The sequence below is a fragment of the Malaclemys terrapin genome, chromosome 4 (genome assembly GCF_027887155.1).
Source record: "Malaclemys terrapin pileata isolate rMalTer1 chromosome 4, rMalTer1.hap1, whole genome shotgun sequence".
Classification (NCBI taxonomy): Eukaryota; Metazoa; Chordata; order Testudines; family Emydidae; genus Malaclemys; species Malaclemys terrapin.
In genome coordinates, this window is record NC_071508.1 from 13,330,506 (window position 1) to 13,347,792 (window position 17,287).

Genomic DNA, 17,287 nt, shown 5'->3' on the forward strand with positions numbered 1-17,287 from the left:
TCATCCTTTGTAATTTGACCTAGTTTACACTTTCTGTAGAACTCTTTTTTGATTTTTAGATCATTGAAGATCTCCTGGTTAAGGCAGGGTAGTCTCTTGCCATACTTCGTCTCTTTCCTACGCGGTGGGACAGTTGTGCCCTTAATAATGTCTCTTTGAAAAACTGTCAACTGTCTTCAGTTGTTTTTCCCCTTAGACTTGCTTCCCATGGGATTTTACCTACCAGCTCCCCGAGTTTGCTAAAGTCTGCCTTCTTGAAATCCATTATCTTTATCTTTATTTACCCCTGGAAGACTTCTGCGTACCCCTGGGGTAACCTGTACCCCTGGTTGAGAACCACTGTACTAGGCAACCTCTGTTTCTCAGAGACATTTGGATTTGCTGGGACTGAGAAATGAAAGTAGCCCATGAAAGGGCAGTCTCAATCTACAGGTAGAGAACAGTAGTAAGATTCGTTCCCTTACTTCTGTAAATAGCTTCTGTTGTTAATCAACCATGAATCAGAAAACCAGTCTACTCATCAGTAAGATATCAAAATGTTATTAAAGCTAATATTAAAAATATATATATAATACATAGGTTGGGAAAAGAGTGTCTATACATCTGGATGTAGTGCTTAGATTATCCACAAATATAAATGTAGTTTTTAAAAGTCATATGATACATAAAGTACATGATCAGCAATAACCCAAATTTAGGTGAATTGATTTAACAATCCAGTTTAGATATTAGAATACAAATACTTGGGTACATCACTCATGAAAAGTTGTACAAAGATTTCATTGTGGAAAGCAAAATATATCAATGAGTGGAGATTGTCCCTCAGTAATTGAGAATTAGGTTGGTTGTCCATTTAGAAAATACAATGCATGAGGAAAGTATTTCAGCTACTTTCCTGACTGCGCTTCTCATCGGCACTCCAGCTCATCCCTCCTGCTATTGCCGATGTCCAGTGATGTGTTCTATGTAGATGTCCCTCAACCAACCATGAGTTGCCGCATCAGCCGAGCGTAACATTGACCAATTCTGCATTATCTCAGCACTCTCTCGTTACTGGGTTCCCATGCGCCTAAGGCTCCGATGATCAGTGCATGTGTCTGGACAATTAGCCCTTGTCTTAGTAAGTCAGTTTGGTGAGTTATGTAATATCAGTGCCCAATCAACTCAGACATCCCTGGGCCGTTGCCTGTTGGGCTAGTTCATTCCAGTGGTTTCATAGCTAGCGCACCTAGTTTTCTTTAGCAGATCAAGTAACTGGAGCTGCTTCTTTACCAGTATTGATTCTAAATATCTTGTGTCTCTCCAGGTATTCCGTGTCTTCCGCCTCCTGACATCCCCAATGGAAGGCACACTGGGGTGATAATGGATGACTTCTCTTATGGGTCATCTGTAACCTACAAATGTGACAGTGGTTTCCCGCTCACTGGAGAGGCCTCTATTCACTGCACAACCAAGGACGGGCTAAACGGAGAGTGGAGTGCGCGTCCCCCTCGGTGTGGAGGTGGGGTTTGAATGAGTGCAGCCCTCCCAGTTCTGCTCTTTCACGTATAGAAAGTCCAGGTTCAGGCAAACCCACAAATGTGAGACTCCAGTTAAATCCCTGCACTTAGTGTGCCTGCCCGTGGCAACATCTCCACAAGATTTCCATGATTCATGTTAGACAGAGTGAATAGCTCTAGAGCAGGGCTGAGGATTTGAGGTGGAAACTGGTACCTTTGGATGCACCCGTAGAGCAGGTCAGTTAGCAGAGCAGCTGGGCTCACGCTGTATAGGAATGCTGTTAAAGGTCTTTCACCCTAGCGGCAAAGGGTGACACTGGGGAATGTTAGTCAGGGAGGAAGTGGGTGTACGTTTCTAGATTGCATGCCCAGGCCGCTCTCCTAGCTGCTCTGCACCCCAAGCAGATGGCTCTAAGAAACCCTAATCCAATGATATGGGTGACCATGTATGGCACTGGGATATTTGTGTTAATTTGTGCAGGTAAGAACTGAGGGATGTGTGCTATGGTGAGGGGCTGTGTGTGCCTGGGCTGACTGTGTGTGCTGGTTGTGTAGTGTGGGCGGTTGTTCCGATTTGTGTCTGTGGGTGGCGAGGGAGTTGTGTGTGCTGTGGAGAGAGGCTACTTTGTGTGTGGTGATTGTGGTGTGTGGGTGGTTTGGAAGAACTGCAGCAGTTGGACCAAAGAATCCACTCTCTGGGCAGTCCCCTCACTCCACTGACCCATTCCAACAACAAGGGTTAACTTATTTCTGATATCATAGTGGTCTGGTGCTGTTGGCGTAGCTAGACACATAGCTTACTGTATTTTCAAAGTGGGAATAATATAGGCTAGTGCAACAAGTTACAGGGTAAAGGCTAAACAAGGCTTGAGAGCTGCGTAGGGTGGAGACATTTTTTTTTTCTCTCTGGCCCTGTTTCAGCTAAAGTGTTTCTTTTTCAGAGGTTAGATGCCCAGCCCCACAAATCCGGAATGGAAGAAGAGTATCTGGTGACAGACGTGTCTATTCGTATAAAGACAGTGTTACCTTTGAGTGCGATCCCGGCTACACCATGAAGGGTCACAGTCTGAGTCAGTGCCAAACTGATGACACGTGGGATCCACCTTTGCCCGTCTGTGAGCCAGGCAAGTGTCAAAACTCTGATTTGTTCGTATTATGCATCTAGAAAAAGGTTTCCATTTTGTCTGCTCTGTGAGCATCTCCAACATAACCCAGTCTGGATCTGTCCTGCCTGATGCTCACCTCAAATCAAGAGACTTTACAGACTGATTTGAGGGGAGAGCTGGATGGTCCCAATTGTTAGGAACAGACCTAGAGGATAAGAAATGAACCAGGTTGGGGGCAGTGCTGGCAGGGCTCTGAGAGCAGTGGGGATGCCAGGTGAGTAACTATGTCCCTTCTCACATGCATCTGATGAAGTGAGTATTCACTCACGAAAGCTTATGCTCCAATACATCTGTTAGTCTATAAGGTGCCACAGGACTCTTTGTCCCTTTGTCCCTTCTGTTTGCTGCAATCCTTGTGCTTTCCCACAATGCCTTTCTGGGTTATAATTCCTCAGACTGCACCAGCTGTGAGAAGTGACCCAAGTTCACACGAGCCATGGGTCTGCTGAGGGGAATTTCTGTAACTTAAAGATGAAAGCAGAGCACTTTTATCTTCCTCTGCTCAGGATCCTCATGTCTGTCCCATCTTGAAATGGGAACTGGAAGTGATTTAGAAGATGATATTCAATAATTTCTTGGTCCTCCGCAGCTTTTGCAGGTACTTCTGCTTCCTCTGCTGAATTTCACAATTAACTTGAAATTTTCATCAATTTTGAGCAGTCCTTCCAGTAATGAGACATGGATTTCACTCTTCCTTTGGATTGTGAATATGTCCCTCTCGTTCATGCATACTGAATAAACATGAACTAACGTTTGTTTTTCGCCCTGACCCTGGTCTTGCAGTCAAGCTCATTTCTATAATGGGGTGGGGACGAGAGTGTTACAAATGAGTAAAAGATTCAGAAAAGCAATAGGCCGTTAGCTCTTGCAATGTATCACACTGAATAGTGAGCCTAAATTGTCCAGTGATTTATGGGGCCCAAATTGAGATGCTTAAAGGAGCCTGATATTTTTTTCTGAGTGATGAGTGTCTGCAAATTACTGTTGTGATTCTGGCTTCTCCCTTCTTGCGGAGGCATCACTTCAGCATACGGAGTCTGGCGCTTGGAGCAACCCCCTCCCCTCAATGTGAAGGTGCGTTTCTGTTCTGTTTGCTGCTTCCCTTTGCCTCGCTTCATGCGCCAGACAAAGGATTTAAATTGAGACCACAAGAGCTTTGATAAAAGCCACCCATTCAGCAAATTCCACAGCTGGGGACTAAATTTCCAGTGAGAGTCCCGGGCCAAAGTCACTGCTGGCAAGAGGAGCTCATTTAATTTCAGAGGCATTGCGTCCACTTGTACCAGTGGTGAATGGTTCTGTGTGTGCAGCTGGGTAATGTTCATGCTGAAAGAACTGACACAGGTGACAAGAGGACGTCAGAGTGTAGAAATACTTATGAAATTGAAGTAAAAGACTTGTCAAAGGAAATGGCTCAGTGGGTAAACTGCCCACTCCATCCCACACGTGTGTTAAAGTCTAAAGGGTTTGTTATGCTTTCCCTTTCAGCGACATGCGTAAGCCCAGAAGTGGAGAATGGCAGAACAAATGGGGTACAGCCTGCCTACAGACCCAGAGACATCATTGTGTTCGAATGCGACCCTGGTTACACCTTGAGCGGCAGCCACGAGACTCAGTGCCAAGATGATGGTAGATGGGATCCTCCTGTCCCTGTCTGTGAAAGAAGTAAGTGTGACTAAGGCTTTGGTGGTGGGTTATCTTTGTTCCCATTGTGATGAGCAAGATCTGGGATGGCTGAGCATGGAGGCCAAAAGGATTTTGGGATTAGTTTGATATCTGAAAAAGAAAATGCAAATATCTGTGTAGCTAGCCCAGTGTTTCCCATGCTCCTCTCCATAGTTTCTGGGCTTTTCCACTCTCCAAAAAGATTGCTGAAGAATTGAGTTCTGGTCAGTTTTGCCCACTTAACACCCCCCAACCCCTCCAAATTAAGGGAACCTAGAGAAGGCCCCACCTAAACAACCATCCAACCAACAAATGGTCCCAAAGTGGCAGCATTGCCAAAGTGAACACAAAATATACAGTGGAAATAGCCTTTGAAGCCTTACTAAGATGGCTGGGAACATGTCTTTGGGTATCAAGAAGCATCACTCAGTCATGGCGCTATATAGGTATTTGGGGGGATGTGAATGAGGTGGAAGGAATGGAGGTACGTCACTTTACCCCAGGTGTGCATTAGCCTCACTGCTGTTGTGTTGGGCATGATTCAATATGCGCATGAGGATCTTTTCCCTTCTGTAGATTAGCCAGCATGAGCTCTGGTTCAGTTAAGACTCTCTTCCCTCCCTGTAGTGCTGCAATGTCCCTCTCCTCCAGCCATTGCCAATGGGAAGCCCAGAATCAGGGCCTTGGCAGTGTTCACCACTGGAACGTCTGTAAATTACAGCTGTGAGCCCGGCTACTCCCTAACTGGGCAGGCATCTATTTATTGTACAGTATCTGGAACATGGAGCCCTCCTCCCCCTCGGTGTGAAGGTGCGTTTATGTTCTGTTACCTAGAACTAAGAGGAAGAAGCTTCTACCACAAGATTTAACATGAAAGACAACTTCACCAGTGCAACAGAATTAATAGCAGAGAATTTAAGCTGCATTTAATTAGACACATGGTGAAATAAATGCTTTTGAAAATAAAGGCACTGTATGCACACTCTTCACTCCTGTGCACGCGTACACAGATGTACATTTATTAGGGAAATACTGGGAAAAAAAGCATCTGTCTGAAACCCTAGGCACACTTAACATGAATCACAAAAACTGGAAACTAATATCCACGCTCCCCTCACACAGACAGACACACAAACCTCTGCCGCCATTCCCTACCCTTGCTACACGCTCAGTCAACAGAAAAGATTTGCAGTGGGTCCCCCAAAGGCCAACAGGGCTGTACTGTTTCAGAACAAGTGCAAGGAGTAGATTTCAAAGTGAGGCCCCTCACAAGGAGCTCTCCCACCAGCCCTACTCTCTGTCACTGAGAGGGATCCGTGTGGGGCCTCTGTTCACCACAAGTGGAGCAGTACAGAACCTGGGGGATGTGGTTTTAGGCAATATACTGTTTGCAGTTGAGAGGTTAAAAGCAACACCATGAACTCTCCCCAGAAACCGGTAGGGAGCCAGTGCAGAACACAGGTGCCAAACGCCCACTGAACAGCACTGCTTGCCGGGCAGGCTGACGCCTTCTGCACCTTTTCAATTTCAGAGGTTCTCTGCATCGCCCCAGAAATCCAACATGGAAGAAAAGTAGCTGGACGTGGACCTGTCTATAGACCCAGGGACACAGTTAGGTTTGAATGTGATCCTGGCTACACCCTGAATGGCAGCCGTCAGATTCAGTGCCAAGATGAAGGAACCTGGGATCCTCCTGTTCCAGCCTGCATACAGGGTAAGTGTGAATCAGGGTGGACTGCTGGGTAACTGAGATGATCAACATCTGATAGGGTTGTGCCTTGAGGCTAAAAAATAAAAGTTCTTTTGCATCCTGGGGTCACTTTTCAGCTGTGAATAGGGAAAATATAAATATCCATCTACCCCCTTATCTCTTGACTGTGATCGTCCATGTGATAGCTGATCGCCTGCATCCTGCCCTGCCCTCCTGACAGACAGAGAACTGGCAATGGTCTGTCTCACTGAGCGTCCTAACGGTGTGAATGGAAACACAAATCAACAAAACTCATCCCCCTCTCAACAAATTCTATTTTGGATTCTTAAGGCAATCAAGGGAGATTTGTAGGAATAGAAAAGTAGCAGATTGGGAAAATCTGAGTTTCTGGGTGAAGGGGGCTCTAGGTAAGTGATATTTAAACTTTTTTGGATGTGTCGCGTCACCAGTGCAATGGAGGGTTTGACATAACACATGCATTCTCGGCTTTCCCCTCCTGCACACCAGCCAATTTTAAGCTCTTCTTAAACAGCATTCTTCCCCTCTCCCCCGTTAGCGTTGCGGTGTCCCCCACCTCCGGTCATTGACAGAGGGAAACACAATGCCAAGCCATTGGCAGCTTTCCCCAGTGGAACATATGTGAACTACAGCTGTGAACCCGGCTACACCCTCCGTGGAGAGGCTTCAATCTATTGTACCACATCTGGAACTTGGAGCCACCCTTCTCCTCTATGTGAAGGTGAATGGATTTTTGGTTGGCTTCTTCCCATTGGCTGTAGGTGTGTCAGTCACCCAACAGGATTTAAAGCAAGAGAAAGAATGTTCAGACATACCAGCTAAAGTAACAAAATTCACAGCTGGGAATAGATCCCCCAGGGGGACACACAGGGCTATAATCACTGCTGGCACAAGAAGTTCAGTTGACTTCAGGGGAAGTTGCACACTAATGCCGGTGGAGAGCACGGCTCCCTGAGCGCTGCCGGACAAGATTACAATTGAAAGGATTTATAAAAGTGTCAGCAGGAAGATGGAATAGTGTAGAAATACTAATGAAAATGAAGTTAAAGGCTCTGCAAAAGAAATGACCCTATAGACAAACTCCTACGCAGACTCTTGGGCATGTCCACACATAGATGTTGCAGTGGTTTAACTAATGGCGTGAACCCAGAAACTTGCTATTATTACAAACACAAATATATCCTTATGGGACAATTGAATTTGAAAACGTAAACGAAGGAAGTGGCAGTGAATGCGTTCATCAGAACAGTCTGAAAGCTCACAGGGTGGTACTCTGGGTGTGTACAAACTGCTAGATGCAATGAGAAGACAGCGCTCATGGTGGAGGCAGTGTGATGAGTGGTTATTTATGTTCCCACGTCTGCCATCGGTGAGGTGTGCTCGTCCTATAGCCTCAGCCGCTAAATGAGAGTAAGAGATAGCTTAAGTATCTTGAGTCAATGGGCTGTTGTATCAAAGTTTGTGAAGGGCTTGTGTCCTTTGATTGATGGTTCTGTATGTGGATATTAATTCCGTTGGGCATTGCTGCACTTATAGAGTCATATGCTTTAAGGCCAGAAGCAACTATTGTGATTCTTTAGTCTTTCGCTGAGAGTACTACTGAAAACTGGCACATTTTAGCATCCTGGGAGTATGGCAGCCCAAGGATGGATATTGGGACCAGCGGTAAACAGGACAGGTGCATATGTTGTGTTAGCTGATTAGAAAATAGAGGTTCTTGTCTCAGCAGTGAGTTTGGCCCTGTGTGTGTTGTTTTAGAGCCAGTCTCCAGCTATGGATTTTGTTGCATTAGCACCTTTGTCTGAAGGTTCTCTTTCCCTCGGCTTTAATCCTAGCGTAACACCTGGAAGAATATTTATAAAACAGATCCACAGTTGTTTCTTTGTAACACTGTTGTTTTATCAACCTGCACCTGATGTGGTACATACCAGCACAGTAGATATGGTTCTTTTTTCTCATGTGTATTTCCTTTCTTCCTAGAGGGCTGTGGTGTCCCAACGAGGTTAAGCTTTGCTGAGCTGAAGAGCGAGTATAAAAATCAGTCTTCCTTTCCTGTTGGGAAGACTATAAACTATACTTGCCGGCCTGGATACAGTAGACACCCGCGGATGCAATCCACTATTACATGCCTTGAAAATCGAAAGTGGTCAGAAGCATTTGAGTTCTGTAAAAGTGAATATCTTCATGGATTTTGTTTCTATTGTTTAATAAAGATCTTAGAGGCACTAGGTTGTGTCCACGCTGCAAAATGTAACATGTCCTTAAATAGTTAATAGTGGCTAGTAAAGTTCTCTAGCTGTGCCTATTCCGGGCCTTTCTAAATGCCTTCTTCGTGGGGAGTGTTAAATATGGACATTTCCTCGGGATAATTGTTGCACTGAAAGAGAGAAGTCTAATCCTAGCCTTGTTTTCTACCAGTGAAATCGTGTGGTCATCCCGGAGAGCCGGAGAACGGCAGAGTTATTATAACAGATCTCCTCTTTGGGTCAACCATCAACTTCACCTGTGAAGAAGGGTAAGTTTCAGACTGCCTGAGTTGACTACTTGTGCCTAGCTTAGAGCTGTAAAACATAAGTGGATATCCTCGTATTCCCCCAACTCCTGGTTTACTCTTCCATACCAAAGCAGCACTCCATCTTCTTGGCTCAATCAATATCCTATTATTATGCAGGGAACAATGGATTGGCGTAAGTCTCCCTCTTTTCTTCATTCATGCTCTGCCATTTATTGTACAAACTTTAATTGCAGTTTGGCCAGCTGAATGCTCTGCCTGCAGGTGCTGGGTGAGCACAGATGTCTCCTGTGGAGAGTAGGATCCAAGTGACCAGGGCAAACCCTGGAATCTCTTGGATTTTACCCCTGCTTTGACATGGGAATAGTTGTTCTTCTGAATCATTTGAAATGGCTGCCTTTCCTCAGGGCCGTGCAGAGCAGGGGCTCCATGGCTAACTTCCCATCTATCTCCAAGGACAAACCCAGCTCGGAGAGCCGTCTGAGTTAGAGCTTTGGGGATATGATGGCAGAAGGGCTGTTGCCTGCCCCCTCCTTTGAAAGATTGAGACTGTGCTTCAGTGGCCTGAAAAGCAGAGGGCTGCAGCTGCAGGACTGGCTGGAACGTTTGTAGGGAGTGTCACGTCTGTATTGAAAAAGGAAGAATCTCTTCTCGCATAATGTCCCATGTCACAGAAAAGAGCCATAGCAGCTGTCGGTGCTGAACGCTAGACCCAGTTCTGCATTGTTTTAGTCAACAATATATGTGCATATGGACCTGTGTGATGCGGTGGCTTATAGCACCTGCCTGGGTTACGACTGACATGATTGATTATCTCAAGCTAGCCAGACCCCAGCTGGGTCTGCCTGGCCCACAAAATCTTATCCACTCCAACACGAAAATTATAAAACCAAAATGGAGGCGGCATAATAATAACTCCACAGCAGCCTGCCCAAAGTGCAGATGTTACTAGTTTGCCTGTGGTTTGTGATTCCATGGCAGGGAATGTCCCTCTGATGTGGTGAGGAAGACTTGAGGGCACAGGAAGGACCTTTGGATCCCCTGGCTCAAAGAATGCCAGCTCTTTGGGCCTACAAAGGACTCTGTTCCATGGTTTAATTCTACAAGGGACTGGGGGCAGGGGTAGCTCCAGGCACCAGCGCACCAAGAACATGCCTGGGGCAGCAAGCCATGGGGAGCAGCCTGCTGGCCACTATGAGGGCTGTAGCCAGGCTGCCTTCAGTGGCATGCCTGCAGGAGGTCCACCGGTCCCGCAGCTTCGACGGCAATTCGGTGGCGGGTACGCCGAAGGCATGGAACCGGCGGACCTCCCGCAGGCATGCCGCCGAAGGCTGCCTCACTGCCGTGCTTGGGGTGGCAAAACACATAAAGCCACCCCTGGCTGGGGAGTTCTGAGTTGGCAAGGAGCCTTTTTTCCAGTGATCATCACTCAGTAGTCGGTGGTGTTGGTCCCCACCTGCTGTGGCTGGGGAGAAGAGCTTCCCAAATAACTGAGCTTCACAGGATAACTCATACACCAAAGGACTAGATAACAACTGTAACCCCCTCTGCCTAACTCCAGGCACCGGTTGATTGGACAGCCTTACAGACGATGTGAGATTTCTGGCCTGCGTGTTGCATGGAGTGGTGAAGTTCCCATTTGTGAGCGTAAGTAAATTACAAATGTCTGTCAAGGTGCTTATTTGGGCACTTCTGTCTCTTATCTGTTTGCCTCTTAAATGTTAATAAACGGGGAGGGAAGCTTTATGATCACCACTTTAGAGTGGGAGAACTGAGAAACAGAGAGATTAAGGGATGTACCCCGGGTGATATAGAGAGTTGGTCAATAACAGAGCCAAAATTTTAATCCAGATCTCCAGGTCCCAGGTACCTTAACCACAAGAGCATCTTGGGTTGATAGGTGTGTGTGAAGGGGTTTTTATCCTAGGAAGAAATTTCTTGTTTCAAGTTCCTGACCATAAGAACTTAGTCTTTCTTTGACAACTGAGTAAATGAAAAAGGCACCGAGCTTGGTATGGCAACAGTGTTCTACCAGGATGGTTATTGGATATTCTGCATTTTAAATAAAGTAACAGGTGTGCCTGATAGGGATTTGTATTAATCCAAAATTAGACAAGAAGCTCATTACCTGCACTTCAAGGCATGCATGTGCCCTGGTAGTCCGGACACCAGTTTATTGTGCAGCAGGAAAATAGTGCGTTTTTCCATGCTTGTTTGGGATGGAACACCTTGATCTTAAAACAGTACATATTGAAATCCCTTCCTCGAAAGAGTATTATATAAAACTCCTCCAGAAAGCGTGGAGATGCCACACTTCCTGTATATTTAGGCCAACTTTTCCAGATTACTGTACCCCTTTCAGACGTCTGATTTGTCTTACATACCCCTAAGTCACACCTCTCTTCAAATCTACTTGCTTACAAAATGAGCCATAAAAATACACAGCACACTACTACTGAAAAATTGCTTACTTTCTAATTTTTAACACGCATAATTATAAAATAAATCAATTGGAATATAAATATTATACTTACATTTCAGTGTATAGTACACAGAGAGCAGTATAAACAAGTCACTGTATGAAATGTTAGTTTGTACTGACTTTGCTAGTGCTTTTTATGTAGCCTGTTGTAAAACTAGGCAAATATTTAGATGAGTTGATTTATCATAGAATCATAGGACTGGAAGGGACCTTGAGAGGTCTAGTCCCGTCCCCTGCACTCATGGCAGGACTAAGTATTATCTAGACCATTCCTGGCAGGTGTTTGTCTAACCTGCTCTTAAAAATCCCCAATGACAGAGATTCCATAACCTCCTTTAGGCAATTTATTCCAGTGCTTAACCACCCTGATAGGAAGTTTTACCTAATGTCCAACCTAAACCTCCCTTGCTGCAATTTAAGCCCATTGCTTCTTGTCCTATCCTCAGAGGTTAAGAAGAACAATTTTTCTCCCTCCTCTTTGTAACAACCTTTTACGTACTTGAAAACTGTTATCATGTCCCCTCTGTTTTCTCTTTTTCCAGATTAAACAAACCCAATTTTTTTCAATCTTCCCTCATAGGTCATGTTTTTTTAGATCTTTAATCATTTTTAGCGACAAAGAATCCTTATAGACTAACAGACGTATTGGAGCATAAACTTTCACCCACGAAAGCATATGCTCCAATACGTCTGTTAGTCTATAAGGTGCCACAGGACTCTTTGTCACTTTTTACAGATTCCAACTATCACAGCTAGCCCTCTGATACTTAATCATTTTTGTTGCTGTTCTCTGGACTGTTGTACTGCACAGGATCTTTTCAGGGGGAATAAGGCAAAGCACCACATTTATTGGTAATACATGTATCAATCAACACTGTATCATATGCATATGATATATATTACAGTCATGCACTCACATATACACACACAAGCACACTCCGTCTTGTTGTTGTTACCAATTAGATGTTCCCCTTAACTTCACTGGCCAGGTGAGTTAGATGGGGGAGGGGTGGAGCCGGGCTTCTGCCGATCCGATCGATGCTGCCATGTTGACAAGACGAGACCCAAGGTCCCCTGCAAGACACTTCACATTTATAGCAGCTTCCATCTCATGCAAATCTGTACCAGATTCAAAATCTGTGTCTGTGTCCATTGGTCCTTTGTGCTGCTTCCTTCTGGGTGTTGTCCCAATGCTGTTCAAAGAGGGTGTTTTCAAAAGAAGGTGCTTGCTTCTAACCCCCAAGGCCATCAGTATGTCTGCTCTTCTCTAGTGAGCCCACTTGACAAGTTTTATTGTTCTTGGGTCTGGCTTCCATCCCCTCTCCAACGGTTGCAGCTGTCTGGAGGTGCTGCCTTCCACGCCTTTACTCATTCACACCTCGTTCATTCAACAGGGCAATTGATTAAGAGTGGGGGGAAGATCTTGTTCTACTGCTAGCAAAAAGACAGTTTTCTTCTATCTTATTCTATCCTTAGGGGCTATAACATTATACGAAGGTTCAATGTAAAGTTTTTACATGAGGCTTTGATACAAAGGTTCATGAAAACAGAGGTCACACATGAGTAGACCCACTACAAGGTTATATAAAGAGGCACAATGTAAAGTCATATGAAAATTATCAGAGATTTATCTACATTGGTCTATAAGGTGCCACAGGACTCTTTGTCGCTTTTTACAGATCCAGACTAACACAGATACCCCTCTGATACTTAATCATTTTTGTTGCTCTTCTCTGGACTCTCTCCAATTTGGCCACATCTTTCCTAAAATGTGGTGTGCAGAACTGGACACAATACTCGAGTTGATACCTAATCACCACAGTAGGGTGGAAGAATTACTTCTCGTGTCTTGCTTACAACACTCCTGCTAATACATCCCAGAATGATGTTCACTTTTTTTTGCAACAGCGTTACACTGTTGACTCATATTTAGCTTGTGTTCCACTATGACCCCCAGATCCCTTTCCACAGTCCTCCTTCCTAGGCAGTCATTACCCTTTTTGTATGTGTGCAACTGATTGTTCCTTCCTAAGTGGAGTACTTTGCATTTGTCCTTATTGAATTTCATCCTATTTACTTCAGACTATTTCTCCAGTTTGTGCAGATCATTTTGAATTTTAATCCTATCCTCCAAAGCACTTCCAACCCCACCCAGCTTGGTATCGTCCGCAAACTTTATAAGTGTACTCTCTGTGTCATTATCTAAATAATTGATGAAGATATTGAAGAGAACCAGACCCAGAATTGATCCCTGCGGGACGCCACTCATTATGCCCTTCCAGCATGAGTGTGAACCACTGACAACTACTCTATGGGAACGGTTTTCCAATCAGTTTTGCACCCACCTTATGGTAGCTCCATCTAGGTTGCATATCCCTAGTTTGTTTATGAGAAGGTCATGCGAGAGAGTGTCAAAAGCTTTACTGAAGTCAAGATATACCACGTCTACCACTTCCACCTCATTCACAAGGCTTGTTACCTTCAAAGAAAGCTATTGGGTTGGATTGACATGATTTGTTCTTGACAAATCCATGCTGGCTGTGACTTATCACCTTATTATCTTCTAGATGTTTGCAAATTGATTGCTTAATTATTTGCTCCATTATCGTTCAGGATACAGAAGTTAAGCTTACTGGTCTGTAATTTCCTGGAGTGTCCTTATTTCCCTTTTTCTAGATGGACACTGTATTTGCCCCTTTACAATCTTCTGGAATCTCTCCCGTCTTCCATGACTTTTCAAAGATAATTGCTAATGGCTCAGATATCTCCTCAGTCAGCTCCTTGAGAATTCTAGGATGCATTTCATCAGGCCCTGGTGACTTGAAGACATTTAATTTGTCCAAGTAATTTTTAACTTCTTCTTTCCCTATTTTAGCCTCTTCTGATCCTACCTCATTTTCACTGGTATTCACTATGTTAGATGTTCAATCGTCACCAACCTTCGTGGTGAAAACCGAAACAAAGAAGTCATTAAGTACCTCTGTCATTTCCACATTTTCTTTTATTGTTTCCCCCCTTCATTGAGTAACAATCCTATCCTGTCCTTGGTCTTCCTCTTGCTGCTAATGTATTTGTAGAATGTTTTCCTCTTACCCTTTATGTCTCTAGCTAGTCTGATCTCATTTTATGCTGGCCTTTCTAATTTTGTCCGTACATACTTGTGTTATTTGTTTATATTCATCCTTTGTAATTGACCTAGTTTCCACTTTCTGTAGGACTCTTTTTTGATTTTTAGATCATTGAAGATCTCCTGCTTAAGAGCTCTTTCCTACGCGGTGGGACAGTTTGCTCTTGTGCCCTTAATAATGTCTCTTTGAAAAACTGTCAACTGTCTTCAGTTGTTTTTCTCCTTAGACTTACTTCCCATGGGATCTTACCTACCAGATCCCCGAGTTTGCTAAAGTCTGCCTTCTTGAAATCCATTATCTTTATCTTTATTTACCCCTGGAAGACTTCTGCGTACCCCCAGGGGTACCTGTGCCCCTGGCTGAGAACCACTGTACTAGGCAACCTCTGTTTCTCAGAGACATTTGGATTTGCTGGGACCGAGAAGTGAAAGTAGCCCATGAAAGGGCAGTCTCAAACTACAGGTAGAGAACAGTAGTAAGATAAGTTCCCTTACTTCTGTGAATAGTTTTTGTTGTTAATCAATCGTGAATCAGAAAACCAGTCTACTCATCAGTAAGACATAAAAATGTTATTAAAGCTACTTTTTAAAAAATTATATAATACTTAGGTTGGAAAAGTGTCTGTACATCTGGGTATAGTGCTTAGATTATCCACAAATATAAAGTTAGTTTTTAAAAGTCATATGATACATAGAGTATATGATCAGCAATAACCCAAATTTAGGTGAATTGATTTAACAATCCAGTTTAGATATTAGAATCCAAATACATCACTTATGAAAGTTGTACAGAGATTTGGTTGTGGAATGCAAAATATATCCATGGGTGGAGATTGTCCCTCAGTAATTGAGAATTAGGTTGGTTGTCCATTTAGAAAATACAATGCACGAGGAAAGTATTTCAGTTACTTTCCTGACTGCACTTCTCATCGGCACTCCAGCTCATCCCTCCTGCTATTGCCGATGTCCAGTGATGTGTTCTATGTAGATGTCCCTCGACCAACCATGAGTTGCCGCATCAGCCGAGCGTAGCATTGACCAATTCTGCATTATCTCAGCACTCTCTCGTTACTGGGTTCCCATGCGCCTAAGGCTCCGATGATCAGTGCATGTGTCTGGACAATTAGCCCTTGTCTTAGTAAGTCAGTTTGGTGAGTTATGTAACATTAGTGCCCAATCAACTCAGACATCCCTGGGCTGTCGCCTGTTGGGCTAGTACATTCCAGTGGTTTCATAGCTAGCGCACCTAGTTTTCTTTAGCAGATCAAGTAACTGGAGCTGCTTCTTTACCAGTATTGATTCTAAATATCTTGTGTCTCTCCAGGTATTCTGTGTCTTCCGCCTCCTGACATCCCCAATGGAAGGCACACTGGGGTGATAATGGATGGCTTCTCTTATGGGTCATCTGTAACTTACAAATGTGACAGTGGTTACCCGCTCACTGGAGAGGCCTCTATTCACTGCACAACCAAGGACGGGCTAAACGGAGAGTGGAGTGTGCGTCCCCCTCGGTGTGGAGGTGGGGTTTGAATGAGTGCAGCCCTCCCAGTTCTGCTCTTTCACGTATAGAAAGTCCAGGTTCAGGCAAACCCACAAATGTGAGACTCCAGTTAAATCCCTGCACTTAGTGTGCCTGCCCGTGGCAACATCTCCACAAGATTTCCATGATTCATGTTGGACAGAGTGAATAGCTCTAGAGCAGGGCTGAGGATTTGAGGTGGAAACTGGTACCTTTGGATGCACCCGTAGAGCAGGTCAGTTAGCAGTGCAGCTGGGCTCACACTGTATAGGAATGCTGTTAAAGGTCTTTCGCCCTAGCGGCAAAGGGTGACACTGGGGAATGTTAGTCAGGGAGGTGGTGGGTCTACGTTTCTAGATTGCATGCCCAGGCCGCTCTCCTAGCTGCTCTGCACCCCAAGCAGATGGCTCTAAGAAACCCTAATCCAATGATATGGGCAACCACGTATGGCACTGGGATATTTGTGTTAATTTGTGCAGGTAGGAACTGAGGGATGTGTGCTATGGTGAGGGGCTGTGTGTGCCTGGGCTGACTGTGTGTGCTGGTTGTGTAGTGTGGGCGGTTGTTCCGATTTGTGTCTGTGGGTGGCGAGGGAGTTGTGTGTGCTGTGGAGAGAGGCTACTTTGTGTGTGGTGATTGTGGTGTGTGGGTGGTTTGGAAGAACTGCAGCAGTTGGACCAAAGAATCCACTCTCTGGGCAGTCCCCTCACTCCACTGACCCATTCCAACAACAAGGGTTAACTTATTTCTGATATCACAGTGGTCTGGCGCTGCTGGCGTAGCTAGACACATAGCTTACTGTATTTTCAAGTAGGAATAATATAGGCTAGTGAACAAGTTACAGGGTAAAGGCTAAACAAGGCTTGAGAGCTGCGTAGGGTGGAGACATTTTTTTTTTCTCTCTGGCCCTGTTTCAGCTAAAGCGTTTCTTTTGCAGAGGTTAGATGCCCAGCCCCACAAATCCGGAATGGAAGAAGAGTATCTGGTGACAGACGTGTCTATTCTTATAAAGACACTGTTACCTTTGAGTGCGATCCCGGCTACACCATGAACGGTCACAGTCTGAGTCAGTGCCAAACTGATGATACGTGGGATCCACCTTTGCCCATCTGTGAGCCAGGCAAGTGTCAGAACTCTGATTTGTTCGTATTATGCATCTAAAAAAAGGTTTCCCTTTTGTCTCCTCTGTGAGCATCTCCAGTCTGGATCTGTCCTGCCTGATGCTCACTTCAAATCAAGAGACTTTACAGACTGATTTGAGGGGAGAGCTGGATGGTCCCAATTGTTAGGAATAGACCTAGAGGATAAGAAATGAACCAGGTTGGGGGCAGAGCTGGCAGGGCTCTGAGAGCAGTGGGGATGCCAGGTGAGTAACTTTGTCCCTTCTCACATGCATCTGACAAAGTGAGTTTTCACCCACGAAAGCTTATGCTCCAATACGTCTGTTAGTCTATAAGGTGCCACAGGGCTCTTTGTCCCTTTGTCCCTTCTGTTTGCTGCAATCCTTGTGCTTTCCCACAATGCCTTTCTGGGTTATAATTCCTCAGACTGCACCAGCTGTGAGAAGTGACCCAAGTTCACACGAGCC

General features: G+C 44.8%; 1 protein-coding gene across 1 annotated transcript; it reads left to right on the forward strand.

Annotated features, from left to right (window-relative positions):
* Positions 1-8,160: 8,160 nt before the first annotated feature.
* Positions 8,161-16,750, forward strand: LOC128835669 (complement decay-accelerating factor-like). The gene is made up of 5 exons (XM_054025255.1): positions 8,161-8,231; positions 8,478-8,574; positions 10,133-10,218; positions 15,505-15,677; positions 16,637-16,750. The coding sequence occupies exons 1-5, from the start codon at positions 8,168-8,170 to the stop codon at positions 16,748-16,750; spliced, it is 534 nt and encodes a 177-aa protein (XP_053881230.1). The 5' UTR covers positions 8,161-8,167.
* The last annotated feature ends 537 nt before the right edge of the window (positions 16,751-17,287 follow it).